The sequence below is a fragment of the Neomonachus schauinslandi genome, chromosome 12 (assembly GCF_002201575.2).
Source record: "Neomonachus schauinslandi chromosome 12, ASM220157v2, whole genome shotgun sequence".
Lineage (NCBI taxonomy): Eukaryota > Metazoa > Chordata > Mammalia > Carnivora > Phocidae > Neomonachus > Neomonachus schauinslandi.
This window is the reverse complement of record NC_058414.1, coordinates 95,093,565-95,116,701: the sequence shown is the minus strand read 5'-3', so window position 1 is coordinate 95,116,701 and position 23,137 is coordinate 95,093,565. Positions and strand designations below refer to the sequence as shown.

Below are 23,137 nucleotides of genomic sequence, written 5' to 3'. Positions count from 1 at the left end.
GATATTAGCTCAGAATGAGGAATGTCTCTTACAGATTTTCCCCTTGATAATTTTATGTATTATGCTCTGAGTCAGTGTTCCTTGATTCAAGGTTAGAATCACATATTTCATCCTTCTTAATTACCCAATCAGTCATGCCCAACGCTTTGATTGAGGTGTGGTCTATGGGGTCTTGACTAGATATAGGAAGGGGGTTTTCAAACATGCTTCCTTTATATTTGGGAGATTCAATAACTAGCTGCTGTATTTTAAATGCCTTGAAGAGCCACAGAATAACAAGGTTTTTCAAAAAATTTAGGTGTGTAGGATAGATGAAAATATGTGATAAATATAATGATAAAATGTACAATAATTTAAAATATAATAAAAAATTCAACAATGTCATGTAGCCCAGTTTCCTGATGAAAAAGCTAAGGCCCATAAAGTTTAAATGACTCAAAAGAAAATGGTAGAGCTGGTCAGAGACAGCTCTTGGGTCACTATCCATGTCTCCTATAAGAAGAATTTGGTTGAAGCTGGGGCTCACCTGGCACTACTGCTTGTCAACACACTAGATCTTTGGCCTCTTGGGCAAGTTGCTTGCACAAGGTATTTAGCATCCCTGGGAACGAGTGTCTTCACCTTCAACAGGATTACAGTCAGTGTGTTGACCATACATTGTACCTTCACATTTCAATCATGCCGTTCCCTCCCAGCCTCAATTCTGGGGTGGCAGTAGTTGGGCCAGACCAAGAATGACCAAACTAGTAAGGTATTAAATTAGACAAGAGCTGTTATAGGACATAGGATTGAGCCAAGATAGAACATTGACGAACCACGGTGATTTGGTAATAGAAAATTAGCAAAGGCATAGGTAGCCTTTAAGTATATGAATGTCTTCCTTTGCTACAGGTGAGTATTTTGGCATTCCAGAAAGTGTTACTATGAACAGAAGGCCTTGTGCAGACTGTATGGTGAAAATGACTCTAGTTGTAAGTCAGGAATAGGACTCTGGATCTAAGTTCTGATTTTATCTTCTCTGTTAATCCTTCCAAGTGCTGGAATAACACAATATGGTATCACAACAGTGGTAAAAAAAAAAAATACTAGAACAAAGGGGCGCCTGGGTGGCTCAGTCGTTAAGTGTCTGCCTTCGGCTCAGGTCAGGATCCCAGGGTCCTGGGATCGAGCCCCACATCGGGCTCCCTGCTCAGCAGGAAGCCTGCTTCTCCCTCTCCCACTCCCCGTGCTTGTGTTCCCTCTCTCGCTGTGTCTCTCTCTGTCAAATAAATAAATAAAATCTTAAAAAAAAAAAAAAATACTAGAACATGGTGTGGGCAAAGACCCTGGTAGAACTGCAGTTACAAAAGCAAGACTTGATTGAAAACATACAATGACCTCTGGTGTAAATGATGAATAAGACTAGCAGAAAGGTTGGGTTGATGCCAAACCACCAGTTTTCTATTACAGACATAACAAGATTATTCTAGGCTACCAGGTAGTTCTAGCACTGTAAATTCAGGAGTAGAGATAGAGATCCAGGCATATTATTGTCTCCTTGGGTCTTTCTAATATCTTTTTCAGAATTGGGAAAGATAAGATTTTTTTTTTAGGCAAATACGTGAATTATTGAAGAATATCGTACACTAAATCAGTGTTTTCAGTGAGGTTTTCTCGTTGTCCTCTAACACTGGTTTGGCTGTACCCAAATTTTTGAAGACTACTCTTGAAAGACAAGGATAGTATGTCTAAACGTTTTTAACCTGTGCTCCTTTTCATAACTATAAGATATTATAAATATTACATGCAGTAAAAAGTGGCTCATCATTTTATATCTCCTCTTAATGACTGTTACCTCTATAAATGTTTCTGTTACATTTTTGGAGACTGAGGTTTTGGGTTTAAATATCATTTTTCCCTGTCAGAATAATGGGAAATTGGCTTCTTGTTGACATTTGAATAGAATGTCTGATTTTTCATAAATGGACTACAAATGTTAAGCAAGAAATGCTTCTGTATTACTCCCAATTTAAAGATGAGGACACTGATTTTCAAATAGTGGGGGTGGCAGGTAGGGCTAGGTATTGTACTCAGGCAGAGACGTCAAATACCACTGAGTCTTAGCTACTAGTATACGTTGTAGTTTGTGGATTTTTATAAATGGTAAAGTCATGTTTTCCTAAGCTAATTGTACGAATTATTTTTTGAGTTGCTAACTTGCACATATGGAAACCTTACTAAGGCATGTGAAATTAAATCAGCGTTGGTTTTCTCATAAACTTGTAATAATGATCGTACGGTGTTATACATGTAGAAGTACTCTAAAGGTCCTGGAGAACTATTTTAATGTAAGGTGGTAGTATTTTGTTTTACTTTCTAAAATTGTCTACATACGAACTTTTGTAAAAATACAAATTTACAAAATTATTTTATAATTTTGTATATTATAATTTACAAAATTACAAAAAATACAAAAATACAAAATTCTCAGTAATACTGCTTTTAAAGAGATTTCAATCCATTTATTTCCATAAGTGTACAATTTACGGACCTAGATTTAATAAATCAGAATAAAAATTACTGAAAACATCCTTTTGAGTTTGATAATGCCTCAGGTTCAGTTCTATTTAAATTTCACAGAATCTCTGCAGATGTTTTTAATCTCCAGTTAAAAACATCTTTATTGATCTACCAAATGTCATGAATCTTATTATTTCCTCCTCCTAGCTGTGTCTCTTTCCCACTTTGCCCGGCCACATGCCAACAACTTTTAGATGTGATCCAATTAATTTAGAGAAAATGACAAACTGGGCTGTTAGAAATTGTAAAATGTTAGCCAATTTGACTGTTATACCAGACAGGAAACTATGTGAATGTATAAAGCTCAACTCCATTGATTGGTATATTTCTTTAAAAAATAAAACAAAAACCTGAGTATAGTAAATTCTTAGGCTTGCGCCTTAAGACTAATTAACATATGTTGAGGTGTAAAGCCTCTGTTAAGGGAATTATAGACAGGCAGTTTCCATTGACAACTGAGTGATAGGGTCTTCACTTTATATTCTTAAAACAGATTAGCTCATCCTTATTAGCATCTCTCCAGGGGAATGATGAGACAGGCGGGGGACATTAAGTGGAAGGATCTCTCCAATATACCTTAATTCTTATGCTTGCCTCAGTCATAGTCCTTTCAAATTGACTTTATTTTAAATTGTCTACATTTTTCAAAGCCTGTTTTGTTTGAGTTTGTTTAACATATTTTAGGTATTTAAAAAAGGGAAGTCTATGCCCTTTACATTTTTAAGAACTCCTAAATGCCTCACAAATGACCTCAGGCTGATTGCCTAACTCTCCTAATCCTACTCTGTGTTCTCTAGGCCTCTGACTCCATCTCTCTCCACTCATTCGTGTGGCTCATGGGACACTCCTGCTCATCAGTCCTTCCCTTGCTTGGCTCCCCACCTATATCTTTTGGGACTCCCTCCTTTGTACTTTTCTTGCTGAGCTTGATATAAATATTTTTTTCATAATTTTCTTCCTTGATATCTATTAATATGTGATCTTCTGCAACCTGAGGGCTATGGTCATCATCCTGGTATCCCTAGTAGGTAGAGGCTTCTCATCACAGTTTATATGAAGCAGGTATGTAATCCTGCTGCTGTAATCAGCAAACCACCGATGCCACACGATACTTGATGCAAACAAAGATTTCTGTGACCAAATGGATTTGTGAAATTGGACATTCTATATGCCCCTTTTGGAAATTCACCATGGACAATATCATTTTAAGGAAGGCTTCCAAAAATCTGATTTTGTTCACTTTCGTATTTCTCAATGAGTTTGACCACAGAACACTTACCCTTTACCTACCAACACCTAATGCACGTTGGTTTCCAGCTAGGCTAAAATGTATTTGGATGATTATAATCTTGTTTCACTGTTTGAGGTTTCTTCTCCTTTTAAAAGTTGATAGGAAAAAATAATCACCACAACCTTGAAAATAACAATGATTTTACAGTGCTTCCAAGATGCCAAATATTTTTATGTGCTTTCAATTATAAATTCATTTATCCTTGCAACAAACTTCATTAGGTCAGAACTATTATCCACACTTTATAGATAATGGAAAGCACAAAGAGGTTGTACAACTTGCCCATGCTTACACAGCTAGGAAATGGTTAAGTGGGATCTAAACAAGCATTCTGGCCCCCGGAATCCACATTTTTTTCTCACCACTATGCAGTAATCCTCTAGTGAAAGGAGGGAGTTTTCTCAAAGCAAAGTGAGGATCACATTCATGTGCTGAGGAAGTTCTGTAACCTCCTTTTCTCTGTGTGGTATTTAATATCCCTTTCCTACTTCTGCTTAGTTCTAAGTAACTGGGCAACAGCGCTGGCTGCCTGCCTGCCCCCTTCCTCACTTCTCACTTTTTTTGGGAGACTTGGCAGGGAGCCCTGGTGGAGGCTCATTCTTTCCTTAGCATATTCAGAGTGGTTGTGAAGGAACAGCATCCAGACCAGGAGCAGATCTCTCGGTCTGGATGTGTACAAGAACATTATAAAACAGAAGCTTATTCAAACATCCTAATTGAGGAAGAATCTCTTTAGCTCTTTGTTTCAGGGTTTCCACCACCATCCCCAAGTCCATGCTTCACTAGGAGGTCTGACTCACAGGACTTGGCATATAGTCGTACTCATGGCTGTGATTTTTTTTGTTTAATTGAAGTATAGTTGATAAATATATTAGTTCCAGGTGTACAACACAGTGATTTGACAATTCCATCATCATGCAGTGCTCACCGGTAAGTGTAGTTACCATCTGTCAGCATACAAAGTTACTGTAGTATTATTGACCATATTCTCTGTGCTATACTTTTCATTTCCATGATTCATTTATTTTATAACTGGATAAGCTTGTACCTCTAATCCCTTTCACCAATTTTACTCATCCCCCCATGTCTTCTGGCAACCACCAGTTTGTTCTCTGTATTTATGACTTTCTGTTTTTGTTCATTTGCTTTATAGATTCTGTATATAAGTGAAATCACATGATTTGTCTTTGTCTAGTTTATTTCACTTAGCATGATACCCTTTATGTCCATCCATATTGTCGTAAATGGCAAGATTTTTATGGCTGAGTAACATTCTATTGTGTATATTTACCACATCTTCTTTATTCATTCCTGTATCCATGAACACTTGGGTTGCTTCCATACTTCGGCTCTTGTGAATAATGCTGCAGTTAATGTAGAGGTGCATATCTCTTTTCAAATTAGTGTTTTTGTTTTCTTTGGGTAAATATCTAGAAGTGGAATTACTGGATTACATGGTGCTTGTTTTTTTAATTCTTTGAGGAACTTCTGTTTCCACAGAGGCTGCACCAATTTACGTTCCCACCAATAGTGCAGGGAGGGTTCCCTTTTCTCTATGTCCTCACCAGTGCTTGTTTTTCTTGTCTTTTTGATACTAATCATGGCTGTGATTTATGACAGCAAAAGGATACAAAGTAGAATCAGTGAAGGGAAAAGGCACATGGGGAGAAAATCTGAAGAAAACCAATCACTAGTTCCAAGAGTTCTTTCCCAGTGGAGTCACACAGGATGTGCTTAATCAAATTGTGACAATAAGTGTGAGGTATTATCACCAGGGAAGCTCAATGCCCAAAATATTACTGGGGGCATCCATATGTAGGGCACCCATACCCTCTGCATAGTGTGTATCAAAGTTCCAGACTCCCAGGAAGAAAACCAGCAGGTGATCAGCATAAACCACATTGAATAAACAGTTTAGGCACAGTAACCCACTGTTAGCTTTTAAGAAAAAAAAATGTTTTTTTTAGTATAGGGAACTATTTACCATTCAAGTTCTCAATTGTGAGCCACGGGCCAACCTTGCAGGCAAAGCTTTTTTAGGGTAACAGTCTGAAGCCTGCTATGTTAACACTTTGGTGCACTCTCTTCCAAAAGAACTCTGGCTCTGCTTTTAGGAAAAAAGCCATCATTTAAGACCCCACGTTGTTCTAAAAAGACTTTTGACTTCCATTAATAGAAGTGGTGACTTTCTTGTTTGGAAAGCTATAGTTCTCATTCAATCCCATGTTGAAAGGAAAGGTTATAACACCCAGAGCAGTGAAGATTGCGCTAGAGGAGAATGTTTCTCTATGTTTGGGATTGAATAGAGAATTGCAACAAGGTTAAATTGCGTTTATTCTTCTCTTTTATGCATGATCTAGAAAACCAGAAGGAGAACACTAAATTATATCAGGCAGCCTGTTACTTGGGGTTTTTAAGAGTTGTGGTCGTCTTGCTGAAGAAATCATTACTTGTAGGCTGTCATTTGATGATTAAAAAAAAAATCTTTTTAGTTGAAAAGTGAATTGTTTTTAGAAGGTTGGTAAATAAAATGGAAGGAGTGATCTACCATAGTATGCTTTATACAATAAAGTGGAAAGTGGGAAATGGTTGTTTTGTAATTACATTTCTATAGAGTAAAAGACCATTTTCATACCTATATCAAGGAACATAGATGATTTAGATTCCAGTTGGATTTACCTAACTAAACTTGAGAACAAGTTTGGGCTAATTTTAGGTCTGCATCTTTGATTATCCAGAGTATGTGTCATTTTGCCCTATATGTGCTGTACTCTTAATCTGGCAGGCAGTTTCTTGTTCTGGTGAGTTCAATTTAAGAATGATTATGGAAATATTATTAATACTTTAACATACTCAATTTTTAGAAAACTCTTGAATATGTCTCCCCAAAATATTTTTTAAGTGTATATCATGCTTACATACAATAAGAAAGGCAACTTTAGCAGTAAATAGAGGAAAATAAAGTGTGTGAGAGCCTGAATTTTAAGACTCAATAAAACTTTTATCATAGCTTAAAAAAAAAACTCTTATCATTGCTTATTTACAAAAAAATTCATGTCAGTATTCTAATATGATGGGATAGTAAATTATTTCATTTTCAGAGCCAACTTGAAAGATAATCTTTGATAGCTTTTTGCCTCCTTTCTTACAGCCTGTTGATTGACACTTATTTCCCCTTCCAGAAATGTCCATTTCTTTCATACTGTTCTTCACCGCTCAGTCCTCAATCTGATGAACCACTTCCCATTTCATTCCTGCTTCACACTCCAGACTTATCTTAACCTTCTCTTCCTTGCTCTCCAACGAAGTCCTCTTTCTCTTAATCAAAGTGATTTCTCTTTGCTTATTATGAAGCAAGTATAGCAATTAAACTAATTCACAGTAAGAAATTAATGATGAATTATCTTTCCTACAGTTACGTTTTAAGAAACTCTTTGCCCTCCTCTACTACTAGTGGGAATACGTATTTTTACATCCTTCCTAGAAAGCACCCTGGCAGCATATATCAAAGATCATAAACCGTTTTCTTACTATTTCCCAGTAATTTCATTTTTTCTAATTCTAAGAAAAATAAACTGAAAGAAACACTTATACACCGAGATATTGAGCATAAGGGTAAGTTTAATAGCAGAATTGTCATGAATATAATGATAAATATTGTGATAATATTGTAAGTTAGGAAAGCAGGAAAAAGAGCGAGATAGCTAAGCATTCAGTGCCTGTTTGCAGATGTCTGAGGTCTCTACACCTTGAGCTACTAAGGAAACAACATGGGGTCAGGCAGGAGTCATGTCTGCGAAAGAGCTAAAGGATTTTCAGGTACTTAAAACTGGAGAAAACCAACTATTTTGGCTTAAACCTACCAAAATACCCAAAGTTTAATTAAGCAGGGTTGAGTACAAAGCATGGTTGGTTAAGAGTATGGGCTTCAGATCACATAGAATGGCCTCAACAGTTGTGTGACCTTGGGCAAGTAATTTAATCTCTCCACACTTCACTCTGCATATCTTAAATGTGATCATGACATTTACCTTATTAAGGGTATTGTGGGGATTCAAGAACATAACTCATGTAAAGTGACTAAAATCTCCTATAACAAAATGTGTACTCAAATACTAGTTATAAGTGTTATTAATTTAATGAGGAAGACAGTTAATTATCAGCAGATCACAATGTTAAGATTCTAATTTTAACATACTTTTAAAATTCTCTGATTTTTCAAAGAATTGGGTTATATTTAGTTAGGAAAAATCTTAGGTTATTGAAAAGCATCTTAGATTTTATAGCTACATGCATATTGCATTTAATTATGCGAGGTGCGAGGCTATATGCAAGCCACTCCAAATAAATATTCAGAATTGGTGTGCATGGTACCTAGGAGGAAATAACACTTCTGAATTCTGAACCTTATAAACTCAGCCCATAAAGTTACAGAAGTCTCAGAGCCCCATAAAATCTCTTCAGGGTAATTTGCACAAGTCCTTTCTTGTCCTGGGTAGATGGATGGGCACCAAATGACTTCACCTAAAATGAATAAGCTAATAGCAGATTTGGGAATGCTTTCACCAGACTTAATTCCTTGCCTCTTGTTTTAATGAGGCCAAGTCTCTCTGTGGATATAGCATATGAAATAACAATTGATATGTTGTTACAATTTTTTTCAAAGGATCTGTTTTCTTTCCCATTAAAGAGTTTTAGAGGAGTCAACATACTGTAACCTGATAGGTTTTATGTGTGCTAAATGTAAAAACTAATTAACTTATATTCGTTAAATTATTGGCAAACAGTAAATTAATCGAGAATGACAGTCTAATGACTTTTGCATTGGTCTTTTGCAATTAGATTGATTATTGACACTCATTGCCTTGTAATAATTTCTTTTAGTTATTCAAAAATAGTTTGGTAAACATCCACACAAAGTCCTTTGGAGAATATTAACAATATGTTGCTTACTCTAGTGATCTTTCATGTGAGGTGGTCTGACTGTAGCATCTCATGTTTCTAGAGATTCTTTGGAAGTGCTGAGGTGAGCATTTGCTGTGTTCATTGCTGGGCCTGGAGCTTTATGTGCATTATCACTTGGAACCTCAGTCTCAATTTTAGTTGGCAGATTAGTTCCATTACAGATGAGGAAAATGAGGTGCAGAGAGATTTTTGTAAAGGGCTGAATCTTTATCCTTCTATTAAATTTCTCACGCATGAATAGGGTTTAGTTGTAATCACAAAAACTAACTGTGGGCCTGGAGCAGGGATCCATTGGCAAACTCCAGCCCACAGGCCAGATCTGGCCCATTGTCTGTTTTTGTACAGATGGCAAGCTAAGAAGTGTTTTTACAGTTTTAAATGGGAAAAAAATCTAAAGAAGAAGAATGTTTTATGGCATGTGAAAATTATCTTAGGCATATGACCATCGGATTTCAGTTTTATTGGAACACAGATATCCCAGTTATTCCTCTATTATCTGTAGATGCCTTCATGATACACGGGCAGAGTGAATAGTTGGGACACAGGGCCTATGGCCTGCACAGCCTGAAAGAGCTCCTCTCTGATCCTTTGCAGAAAACTGCTGATCCCTGGTCTAAGCTGATAATTGATCGTAGGCCTTTATAAGAGACTTGATTCCCTTACTGAATGCTTCCTACTTGCCATGCACTGTGTCGAGTTCTCGTACTGGGGATGCAGTAGCAAACAAGGACACCTTCATGAGGCTTAGAGCTTAAAGCTCATAGTTTGGTTAATACTTTAATAGTAATTAGGTAGATATAATAAGTTTACATAATAAAAATATTTGGTCATTTGAATAAAATATTTTAATACTCATAAAGTAGGCTATTAATGGTTTATAAAATAATGAAATTGGTTAATGTAATAATACAGTTATTTGGTTAATCTAAGCATTTAGCATAACCCTTATTGTTTAAACTTTTTTCTTTTTTAAAATGTAAGTATGCCACCCTGAACATAAACCTATCTTTTTTGTTGTTTTTAATTAGAGAGGGGAAAAGGAAGGGTAAGGGCAGAGGCACATGGAGAGAGGGAATCTCAAGCAGGCTTCATGCCTAGTGCAGTGCAGGGGCTCGATCTCATGACCTTGAGATCATGACCCTGATTTCATGACCAAAATCAAGAGTCAGACATTTAACCGACTGAGCCACCCAGGCACTCCTAAACCTATCTGTTTTTTTTTTTTTTAAAGATTTTTATTTATTTATTCATGAGAGACAGAGAGAGAGAGAGGCAGAGGGAGAAGCAGGCTCCCAAGGAGCAGGGAGCCCGATGCGGGACTCGATCCCAGGACTCTGGGATCATGACCTGAGCCGAAGGCAGACGCTCAACCATCTGAGCCACCCAGGCGCCCTAAACCTATCTGTTTTAAATGATTTGTGATTTTACTCTGGTTAGGATCATATATTACACATATTACATACATTTTTGTGTTTGCTGTAACTATAGATGTTAGCAGTTAGCAGTTAGAAATTGAAGTGAGCACTGGGTGTTATACGCAAACAGTGAATCATGGAACACTACATCAAAAACTAATGATGTCGTGTATGGTGATTAACATAACATAATGAAGAAAAAAAATCTAAAAAAAAAAAATTGAAGTGAGCTATTGTCATTCTAGGGCATATTCTGGAAACTGTTTATTGCTAACTTTTTATTAGGTTCCTGATGTCAGTTTGATTCCTTGTCACTGGTCTTAAGAAATAAATTACAACTCATTCAAAGGTATTGAATTACTAATGTAGTACTTCATAGTGCTTCATTGGTTAGCCTCCGTGTACATCGGTAGTTCTCTTTCCCTCACTGAATGTTAACTTTGTTAACATTGTTGGATTTTAATTTGCTTAATTGCATATGAAGCACTAATACTTGTCGCCACTCTAAGAATCTGTATTAGTCATGCCCTAAAACGAAAGTGTTGCACGATTTTCTTATGGCAGTGGTGCCGTAATACCTTTGGAAAAATAACAGTGCTGCTTTTCTGTGTTAGACTCGTCTAAGGCTCATCCCCGTGTATGTTCGAGAGAAGCACACCATGAGTGCCATGAGGAGGAGATGGTTCTAATCCACCCATCAGTTTTCTATCCATCAAACTTCTATTGAGCGCTTGACATGCCCCGGTATCGTCCTAGCAACTGCAGTTGCGGATGTTCGTTTCCGATACTCAGGGAGCACTGAGTCTTCCCTTCCTGACTGGAGCTCATGCATTCCCAGAGTCGTTGAAAAGGATTTTGCTAGATGACAGCTTTTGCCTGTGTGTGTGTGTGTGTGTATGCGATTTGCTCCACTTCAGCTCACTTTCTCCATGACCGCACTCCCTCACACGTAAAGTTCTACATCTGGTAACTTAAGTTTGCTGATTTTTCGTCTTTAGTCTCCTCCACTCTGCTAATTTATCATGTTGACAGTAGGGTTAATTTACCTTATTTGTAGCTTTTCTGCATCTTTCTGCACCTTTTATATCTGTACCTGTCATTTTAATGTGAACTCATGATACTTCCTTGATATTGTAAATTATTTCAATTTCTTAATACGTACTTTCTATTATAATACAATTCTCAACAGTGCAGTTTTTTGATGTTCATTATACTTCTATGGAGGAGAAGCTAATGTAATCAATCAGTAATTTTCCAAGTATCTCATTGCAGTGTATTGTGGCTGGCTCTACTTTAGAGTGTAGCTTAGCCCCAAAACCAAAATGAGATTTCAAATGCCCACATTATCCCTACTATGCAACAAAAACAAAGGAGCAATTTAGGGATGAATAGAAGACTGACTTTCTTTCAAGCACTTACTGGATAGTGGTGAAGTATGGCTAGGAGTTTCTTAGTATGGAAAGAGGAAGAAAAAGAGCCTCCCCTTATCTTGGCTCCCTTTCTCACATTCAAACAAACATGTATTTATATTTTACATGTTTACTAATTATGATATTCATGTTTTTATTTACCACTGGGCCATTAGTATTTGGTAGATTCCTACTTCCTCTGTACACAGTGCAGTTTAATAAAGCAATATATATCTAGTAAGCCCTTAAAAAGTAGTTGACTGGGCCTCTGGAAATTTATTTATAATTAAATTTTCATGTGTCTTTTCCTGGTTTTGATTCATGGAATGAGAAAGACCTGGTTTTGATTCATGGAATGAGAAAGACCTAATGAGGAAGTCTGTGGTCAATTCGACACACTGGAACAGAATTTTAAAACTAGTTTGAACTTAGTTTTCCTTGCTTTTCCTTTTATATTTGGTTATAGTTTGGAGGGCATGGGGTGGGCATTGTGGTTCCTCATCTTCAGAAGACTCCTTTTAGGTTAGAACAAAATTAAAATAGCCTTGATATTTACACAGACTAAAATTTGTGACATCAATCTAAATCTTTTCCTTTTGAATTCTAGTATAAAACAAAACTAATAAAGTGTAATATTAAAAAATAATAATACAGCTTGAAAAAGTGGTGTGTCCATAAAGGGAACTTATTATTAGAATTGAGCTATTTAAATTTCTGTTTGTATAATGACAAAAACGTCATAAGGCAAGTGTATAGAATGAGATTGGAGCCACCTGCTGGCTCATAAAATAATAATTTGTATCCTAAAAAATTTATTCCAAGCAACTAAGGAAAATCAAAGACAGTAACAGTTGAAACCAAAGTTTCCACTCAAACATTGGTATGTTAAAGGTGCTTTAAGGAGTTTTGCAGTTTATGCTTTGGAAGGTTTCTGTATATTCTTAAGTATATATACATCTGTTAGAAAGCTAATATTAGAAACCATTTATTGGAAAGTGATATACTTATTTGGCTAAATTTCCTAGCTTTTTGTATCTTCTAAGTCCTTGGATTAGTGTGAGTTTTGTTTTGTGTTTTAAACATCTAATCCACTGAAATTCTTCACAGTACCCAGGGCTTCTGACTCTAATAAATGGAGTCTTACTGTATATCCTAAATAATTATAAATAAATATATAATAGGTGAGCATCACTTGATACCTTAGAGCATTTCTGCATTTTTCCTTGTCTGCAGGATTTTGGTAGTTTATCTTTGTTTTATATTTCTCCTCTTTTAGATGTTAATATGTTATCATAAGACCCAGAAAACAGTAAAAACATCTTTAGTTGGCCAAAGGCCTGGTATTGCACTTTGGCTGATACTTTGTTTTGCCAGTCTCCTTTCTAGTGTTGTAAATTGCCCTGTGAGGGCAGTTGGGGCTGTTTGTACTTCTAGTGAATTCCTTCTCAATCTGTGATGAGATTAGAATCATTTAAACTCATGACAATTCCAAGAAGCTATGGATGGCTGATAAACACCTCAGTTAGAGTCAGTAGAAGTTCTTGGTTTAGACACAGTCCACATTATTTAGTTCTGGTAATCTGTCTCCATGTCCTGACTTACACTTTTTTGTGTGTCTGTCTTAAATTGATGAGGTTAAGCCTTGCTCATATGTTTTGGAAAAGCTCATAGCTTTTCTCGTGATACCATTCTTACGGCACCAACTCTGGAGATGTTATATGACCTTTTTGTATCCGGTATCTGGGTATTTATTCCCACATCAGAGTAAAGAAGTAGGATTTCTAGATGTGACATTGTTGCACCCAGTTGTCCAGGGTTTAGCAAATCAATTTAAATCTCTCATTTTTATTTTCTTAATCTACAAAATATTATAGTGGGACCAGATTATTTCTTGGGTTCTCATTCACTATAATTTTTCCTATGGATCTGTGTTGATTCTGTGAGGATAACTGTGAATGTAAACAATGGTCTGTTAATCGTCTATTGTATTATTGCTATTTCAATTTGCCTTTTTCATTTTGTTTCCTTTTGCTGGAGTGATTATTTATATGGTCAGCACTAAAAAGATGAAAATGATTTCCCATTGTTAAAATGCAGTATTTAGCAATAAGATACCATGCTCTCCTACTTCTTTGCCAGTATACGTTTTTATTCCTCAAGAATATTAGTTAAACTAATGATGTAATGTATGGGGATTAACATAAGAATAAAAAAAAAAAAAGAATATTAGTTAAACATTTATTGAATACTTACCATGTAGCAGACTGGTGCCCTGCACTAGAAGTAGTAATGCGTGAAACATAATTCCTGTCCTCAGGGGACTTTCAGTATAATGATTTTTTTTTTTTTTGGTTTGGTGACAATCTAATCTCCTCAGCCCTGATAATTTCCCTGTAGGTTCTGGCATATTCTTATATCTTTTTTCTAGGAATGTTAACCTGAGACGAGTCAACTTCTTTATGCCCTTTATGTGATTATAGTAAATTTCAATGTTCTCTTAGGGTCAGAAAAGTACATGTCAACGATTTTGTAAAAATGACATATATATCTTTTAGGGCATAGTATATTTCTGAATGATGAGAAATTAATTTTTTCATTGGTCCCTACCTTGTAGGATAGTAGTCATAAATGAATGAAGCCCAGGTTGAGCTTGACACATTTAGAGAGACCTTGAAGTTAAAGAAGAACCTTTAAATCTACTGAGAACAGTTCTTAGAATAATTTAGGAGGCAGTATGGGTGTTTTGTATCCTTGAAAAGTCTTTGAATGGCAACTTTATATACTGGATTATATTTAACTTCCCCTTACTCAGCTGTTTATGAGAGACCACGAATTGTTACATTTGTGAATTAAGTTACGGTTTTACACACCTTTGCCTTTGTTAAGACAGTGGAGGAAAAGGGGTCATTTCAGAAATACTGTTTCTCTAGCTGAGTTCACGAGTGCTAACAAGCTGGCGCTGTCGTAGCTTCATAGTCGTAAGTATATTCCTGGTTTTCCACTAGGTAAGGTCTCTGGTGTAGAAGAGGCAAAGACCATATAAATTCACTTCATTATTTCCAAAAGGTAATCCAAGAGACGTATTTATGCAAGTGTAGCTCTTCATGCTGCTTTGTACTTTGGGTAAGAAAGGTGCTGTAAAGGAATTTTATAGACCAGCTGACTTGATTTTACTTAAAATGTAGTTTTATCGTTAGTTCAATATTAATGAGTTTTTCCATTCATGTAAGTAAACTTAGGAGGTCCACTTAATTCAGACTTTTTTTTTTTTTTTAGAAATAGTTTCATTTCAACTTCAGGTAGTTTTACTGTGAATATATTTTATAATACTTGTACCAGAGTCCTTATGTTAATCTCGAATGTCATCACAGCAGTGATTCTTAAAGACCATTAATGTAGTATAAATCTGCACTTTTGTTGAGTAAAATGATTGTCATAATCAGACCATTATTGTGATATTCTAACACCATTTCTGAGATGTCTTGTTATGTGAAATAAAAAAGATAATGATAATGATACTAATGATTGGGGTATAATACAGGCATAATAGGCTATATCTATTGATACCTTGTCTTCTATAGTGTTTGATCTTGTCATAATAAGGCTGCCATCATTATGAATTCTTAACTTTTCTCTTACTTTAAACACATAGGGATGTGAGATTATTTCAACGCCTGACCAAGACCATACCGACTTTACCAAGTGTCTTGAACTGCTCCAAAAAAAGATAGAAGAAAAAGACTTACAGGTAAGATATACACCTTTTTGGTGGTTAAGAGTCTTAGTACCAAGGATGTGAAAGATCCTGCTTAAAGTTTTTACTCCTCTGACGTGATTAGTTATTCTTGTGCGAATGTTTTGGCTGTCAGATTTTTCCTGTATATTGAATAAATCTGTACTTAGCTGCCAAAGTATTAATGTGCACTTAAATCAGAGGTCAAAGATTCAAATACCTTATAGTGATAAAGTCACAAAATGGGTGAAGTGGACCTTATATAAAGTAGTTGAAACTGGAAGCTCATTCTTGGCCTAAAATGAGTAGCAACTTTTCATCTCTCATTCATCGTTTCCATGAAGACCTATTTGTGTTTTCTTTTTATATGTGTGTTTAAATATTGTGAGGGCAAAACAAACAAACATGGCCTATATTTGGCCCATGAGTCATCATTACAAACTCTTATATAAACAAACAAAACATGATCAACTTTTTTAAATCAGAGAAGAGTCTGCTACTTTGCATTTGTGGACTCTAAGGTATTCAGTGATTCTCACCTAGCATCCAAGCATTTAATAACACTAGTTAGCTAGTATACACGTTTATATTTTATTATATTTCACAATTTTTCTTGGTACTTGAAATAATATGCAAAATATTTTTTAAGCCAGTGTTTAGTGAAGATCAACCAAATTAAGCCTGAAGCATTGAATGGCAATTGACCATTCTTTTACTGGCAGAAGCAGGAGGGTAAGCTGAGGTGCACGATCAGATTTGTAATTTTAAACTAAGAAAAGTAGCAAAACACCTTTGTACATTAAAATGCTTTTGATGGTACAAATAACAAGAAGTACATTTCAACCTGGCCTCAATAGTCAGATAGGTAGTCTTCAGATACAACTCAGATGTCTTGTCTGTTTCTTTGATTGTCTTCATTCTGCTTCGTAGGCTTTGTCTCTAGTATGGTTTAGCATTTTAGCAGCATTTTAGCCCTTCACATATAGGGGGATTAAAGGAGCAGGGACATCACTTCCCATCATCATCATCAAACTTCAGTCCTGAGATCTCTCCATTAGGCCACTCGTGGTTTTGGCAACATAGGATGAGAGTACCCTGATTGTCTTGGACTGGAGCCGGGATTGAGATCCATCCACCTGTCTCATGCAGACTAATACCTATGTGGCAGGACAGCAGAGGTGTTGGAGGGGCAGACCTAAGAAAAACTTACTCCCTCACAAAAGTTTTTCAAAGATTGCTTTTGGCATATATTTACTAAGTTGAGGTAGTAGATCCTTTTCTGTCTTTGAAGACAAGCCTTGTTAATTATCCTAATTGACAAGTAGCACATTGTACAAACTGAACAAAATTGAGTGAACATTTCCCATCTCTGTTGTAGCTTGAACTATACCAAATGTATTGTGCTGTTTCCAGCAATAAATTGCTATAATTAAATATTTGTTTAACGAAAACAGAACACAGCCCATTGAGAGTTATCTGCTTCATCCAGACATAGTTTCTTAGAAAAGAAATTGTAAATTCTTCACAACTGGTGTTTCAGTTTTCCTAGCATCAACACTGAAATTATTGAAAGCTGGGAATGCAATTATGTGTGTAAAATTGATAGTATCTGTAATACAGTATTTGGTCATTAAGTCTGAAAATAAATAATAGTATCTCAAACTTAACGCTGAAATTCAGAGAGAGCCTTAAGCTGAGGGAAGAGGGTGATCAGGTATCAGGTGTATATGATCTGCGAAACTAATCTGGTAAGGTCTTGGATGATCCAATAGGGAGGACAGAATCAAGACCTGTTAGAGCAGTCGTGCCTTGAGCAGGAAGGACCAGACCCTCCTACCCCCATTGTGGTTAGTCACGAGCTACAAGCTCTCAGGGAAGGGTGTGGCCTTGGTGGCCCACTTTGCTGTATCCTGGAGTTGCCACTGGGCCATGACAACCAGCCTGCCCCCTCACAGCACTAGCGAGTTCTTTCTAGGGGGGAAAGGAGCAGTGCACTTCCACGGCTGCCTCAGGCCCCTGGCATGATTTAGGCCCAGCACGTTCTCCAGCCTCGTCTTGTACTACTATTTCTCTTTGGAAAATATACCCTAGTCCCTCTCCTTCTCTGCCTTAGGTGTTGTCTCCTCTGCCTAGATTGTTTTTGCATATCATTTGAATATTTTTCGAATTTTTCTTTCTCTTCACCTGTCCCACAATGGCAAAATAGGTGAGGTCATTAAGGAGGCCTTCTCTTCCCCATTCCTCCAGGTTAGTTTCTGCCACTCTATGTATCTGTACCCCCTTTGTTCTCCTTCAAGGCACTCTGAACACTTCCAGTAATTGTGTTGGTTATTTCTAATTGTTTGCTGGAAGCCTTTCTTCCCAGCCTGACCATATAGCCCACAAAGCTGGGACAGATCTGTCTTGTTCATGCCTGAACAACAGCACCTTGCATGGAAGAGGTGCTTTGTGACTGTTGAGTCTGTGTTGTGCACTATGGGAACGCACAGGGGAGTTGAATACAACACAGGTAGGGGAAGGGCTTCTTAGAGAAGGGCTGAGACATCATAAACGGATAGGGGTTGCATGGCAGAGGGAAGAAGAGCATTCTAGGATAGATACCTCAGTACTCAGGGAGGATGGATAGCTCTTCAGTGAACCAATGGCAGGGAGTTTGAAGAGTTCTAAGATGGACAACAGTGTGATTAGTTTGGTGTTTTATTTATTTATTTATTTATTTATTTTTTAAAGATTTTATTTATTTATTTGAGAAAGAGAATGAGAGAGAGAGAGCATGAGAGGGGGAGGGTCAGAGGGAGAAGCAGACTCCCTGCCGAGCAGGGAGCCCGATGCGGGACTCGATCCCGGGACTCCAGGATCATGACCTGAGCCGAAGGCAGTCGCTTAACCAACTGAGCCACCCAGGCGCCCTAGTTTGGTGTTTTAAAAAGCATCGTTGGATAAACTGAAGGCTCCATGACTCACAACAAAAACCTTGTGGTTTCCTTAATATAACCTTCAGGTTACAGTAAATCTGATGAAATAGAGTATCTGTGAGCTTCCACTCAACTTTACATTTAACCTGGAGATACAGCATTTCATTTGATTTAATGTAATAGCAAGAGAAAGGCTAAATTAGAAAGACTAGCAAGGAGAGTAATAAAAGATGCTCCTACCCCCAAGTGAGATCATCTTGAGATGAGGGCTGTTCAAAATTTCTACTTAAAATGCACATAAACTACATAGAAATATCTTTTATACTTCTCCACCTAATAAGTCCTATCAAATTATCATACATTTGTATTTCTACTTACTAAATTATAAATATGAATTTGTCATCAAAGTGTCTATATTTGTAAGAACTTATCTTACTAACACACTTTAAAATGTTAGTTATAAGATAAATAAAATTAATATTTAATATGTTAAGAAACCGTACTATGTAACATCTTAGAACTTTATAGAATTTGAATTAGTCTGTCCTTACCCTGAAGGAGCTTACTATCCAGAACATGTGCTTAATTTTTTAAAATTTCCCTAAATCACTACATTTATTTATCTATTTTAAACCTATTCACCCTCAACTTTTATTCTTTTGCAAAAGGATTCACCAATACGTGTGACTTTTTAATGCTTTGCTTTCATGTTACCACATTATTTATCTGTAACTGAGTCATGAATAATACATTATTAGGATGCCATCTGATATGACTGGATCTTCAAAGAGCACATATATTTTCTGATGTCATGATGCATACTTGAGATCTAAACCTTTGAATTCAGTGGAAAACATTAAAAGCTATTGCTCCAACTTTCTAAAAATGTAAGATGCATGTTGTTTAGGAAGAAGCAAAACAAATCTAGATTATAAGGCCCTGAGAATAACAGGCCTCCTAAAATACAGTTGGAGTATTTCCTACTATTATATGATGACAGAATTCTGTATTTCAGTCTCTGAGGTTTTATTTTTTATTTTTATTTTATTTTATTTTTACTGGCTGCTTGGAGTTAATTTTCCACTTGGTACAAGGCACACAGTTCCAGGGTGTGAGGAAGACTTGCGTGTGGCTTGGATAGTAAAGAGTGGGATTCTCACAACTTCGTTTTTGGTGTTTTGCTATTTTGATATAAAAGAACCCAATTGCTTCTGCTTGTGGCAGCCTGCCTAGTCTACGGGGTAGAGAGGGGTGGTCCAGCACCTCCTGAAGCCTGGTGGTGGCCACTCAGGATGGCGGCCTGGTGTTGGCTTTGCCAGGCTGGTCACCAAGGTGCTTCCTCATGGCTTCCAGAGCCAAGTCGCGGTTGATCGTGCTGCTGGAGACCTGAGGAGATTCCGAGCGTTCTGGGGACTCCAACACTGTAGCCATGAACGGGAGAGTGGACTTCCCGAAGAAGAAACTTGCCCACCAGTGACCGGGGTCAGCCCTGGGGTGGTGAGGGATGGCTTCCCCAGCATACTCTGCACGTCTGCAGGAGCTGTTACTAGAAGGGGAACCTGGGCAGTGGGGGTGATAGTCGTGGGTGGCCACGAGCGAACCGCTGGAGGGGATGGCTGCCATGCTGTCGCTTGTGGGCTGGTGGAAACCTGCGCATGCAGGGATCAGGGTGCCCCTCCGGTCACCCGCTGCCCCTTGGGCAGGGTGTTCCCCGTTTGGGCTAGTCTCTGAGGTTTTAAACACAGATTTAATATTAAACAAAATTTGGGCAGAAAGGTTGTCCTTAATTGCACACTGTTGGTTGTATAGATTTAAATGCATACTAGTTTAATTTGTTGAAACTTTAATACATTTTATCCCCCTTGTCCCATGTTATCTTTTTAATCAATTTTTCAATCAAATAATGTAGGATGTGGAAAAGGTACTATATGAATAAGAGCTAATGCCTAAATTTTATGCACACAAATATTAATAACTACAATTAAATACTACATAAAGACTATGGGATTATTACATATTAAGTTTTTTAAAATTATTTTAGTAGACTGAGCAAATATTGGATTGTGACTTGTATGTATTAGAATAGTTTCTATGCATTTATGTCTGAATTGGAATTCTTGATTATTGAAATTAGGTGAGGAATATTAGATAGTCTTTCTATTTAATTCCTACATGGTATTTCTCAGATACATTATGTTTAGACATCTGCAAATGCTATGAGTTTTAGAATACTTATGTCCACTAATTATCAATATTGGGTTAGGTGTACATTATTGTTTTGTAATGGACTAATGGCTATGTCCATACTAAATATCTGTTGCTCCTCACTTGAAAAGGAAATTTAAGACTGTATCTGATTGGAATAATTACTCCTATCACTATAACGAGCTCTGACTCACAGGGTTGTAGGAGGAACCGTGATAGTGCTCTGAGGAGTATCTTCTTCCAAGGATCTCTGGTGTCCTCAGTACAGTCTACTCCGATGGACCCGTGTCTTCGGCAAGATTCCAGTCTCATCTAAAGCAGAATTTAATACATCTGTTGTGTGTGTCAACGTGTATTCTGGAAAGGGATGAAAACTAACTTCACAGTAGAGATACTTGGCAGATACCACCTTAATCAAGTAATCAATCAATGTCAACAATAATTCTTGTCGATAACACATGCCCCTCTAGATAACGTACAGGGTGCTAAGGGCACTTGTGAGTTTCTGCCCTAAAACCCCTAATCCCAGTTTCATCTTTGAAAAGAAATCAGAGAACGTCAAATTGAATATTATTCTCCTGAATACCTGACGAGTATTTTCAATTTTCATGACGGATAAGGAAAGATCAAAAAATTGTCACAGACCAGAGGAGATGAAAGAGACATGAAAACTAAATGCAGTGTGGCTTTCTGATTTGTCCCTGAACTGGAACAGGGCATTAGCGGAAAACTGGCAAAATGCGAACAAAGCCTGGAGTTTAGTTACTAGTAGTAGTCATGAAGGTTAGTTGGAAGGTAGGCAGGCAGGGACAACCCCCCCCCCCCCACCCCCCCCCCCCCCCCCGGGGGAAACCACTTGTAAGAGGATTTTACACCCACCCTGGAAGGAGCCCTCCACCCTTTCCCACAGTGATAAGTGACAAAAACCTGATCGGATGACAGGCACAGGGAGGGTTAATCAGATTAAAACATCGAGCCAACAAGCCCGTAAAACCACCTAGACTTAGAAACTCCTGTGGCAACCCTCTCGGGTCCCCTCCCTCTTTGAGAGCTTGTACTATTGCTAAACTCAATAAACCTTGCTCTGCTGCCCACCACTCTGCCTGGTCTCCCTCTTCATTCTTTGAAGTGGCATGACCGAGAACCGCGGGCACCGAAGGAGAAAATCCTGTAACAGTATATTGGTGTCAATCTTAGGTGGAATAGGTTTGTGTCATGGTTACAGAAGATGTTAGCAATGACCGAGCCTGTGTGAAGGGTAATCCCTGTACTATCTTGGCGACTTTTCACTAAGTCTGAAATTATTCCAAAATAAGTTTACGTGAAGAAAAGATGCTCACTGTTTCAAATATGCTCTAACAATCAGGTGGTATAATCTTTTTGTGATAGGACTCAGTGTTAACAGAATAAAAAGGCAAGTACTTCTTAGCACTTAGGCAAATCCAAATACCTTTTTATGAACTCTTTCACCTTTAAAGTGTTTCTTCAAAAAGTCTCAACTTGTGAGTCTCTGTTGGATATTTTGGCAATTGTTTCATGGGAAGACTATGCCTGCTTGAAAATCTTGGCTGGAAACTTGATGATCCTTAAACTGTGGTAACAGCCCACCTCCTCAAACCGCCCGGTTTCCTAAGGCATCAAAGAATGGTAGGATTTAATCAGAGAGAACTGGCATTCAATAGAATTTTTTCAGGGTTGGCTCCAGAAGGAGGAACGCTGCTCATTCTTGTCCTGCCTCTTTACCTGTCAAAATTGTGTGGTCTCCATGACCTGGCTCTTCCTGGAGAGGGACATTCTGTCACACTTCTCTGCAGTTAACTGCCTCACTGATGCCTCTCATCCAGAACTCCAAGCCTGTTTGTGACTGCTAACTGGAAAGCCACAAGAATTTCATTTCAGTATCTAAAAGAAAACTCCTCATCTTTCTCACAGAATCCCATTTTCTCTTTATTTTCTGTCCCATGTGCTGGCGCTACCTCCCATCCACCTGGCAGAAACCTGAGAGTAGCCTTCTATTTTACTGTACCATCCCTTACCAGTTGGTCATCACTCCTTTAATTCTGGAGGTATCTCTTGTGTCCACTTTCTTCTTTCCAGTCTTACGGCTACTAGGTTAGTTCACACCTTCCTCATTTCTCACTTGGGTTATTATATTAGCTTATGTTTGACCTCATTCACTCTGTTCTCTTACTAAAACTCCTATCTTCTGTATTAACTGCATGTCTGCCTAAAATCTTTTATTGCCTCCCAGTTACTTACTCAACAAATATTTGTTCAATGAATAAATGTATTTTTGGTAACATCATGGCAAACCTTAACTCAGTTCTTCTTTGAAGGGATCTTCTTCTTAGCATTCTTGATATCATATTAATTCTCCTGCAACATGTGTTTAGATGATTTATCATCCTTGTTGTGTCTACCAATTGTGATAGTAAATATGTTTATTATTAAAAGAGTTGTTTTCAACGCATTGTGGTTTTTTGTTTCAAGTTTTTCTTTAAATTCTAGTTAGTTAACATATAGTATAATATTAGTTTCAGGTATAAAATTTTATGATTCATTATTTAAATATAACACCCAGTGTTCATCCCAACAAATGCCCTCCTTAATGCCCATCACCTATTTAACACCCACACCCACCATGG

General features: G+C 37.3%; 1 protein-coding gene and 1 pseudogene across 2 annotated transcripts in view; one reads left to right on the top strand and one right to left on the bottom strand.

The window, feature by feature from the left end:
- The window catches only part of TPK1 (thiamin pyrophosphokinase 1), a 343,195-nt gene that overhangs the window by 156,419 nt on the left and 163,639 nt on the right, over nt 1-23,137 (top strand). For both annotated transcript variants that reach the window (XM_021692761.2, XM_021692762.2), the window contains one exon: nt 15,292-15,387. In XM_021692761.2, coding sequence (XP_021548436.1) covers nt 15,292-15,387 — 96 coding nt within the window. The remainder of the gene's footprint in view (nt 1-15,291; nt 15,388-23,137) is intronic.
- On the bottom strand, nt 19,628-19,910 carry LOC123326398 (annotated as a pseudogene).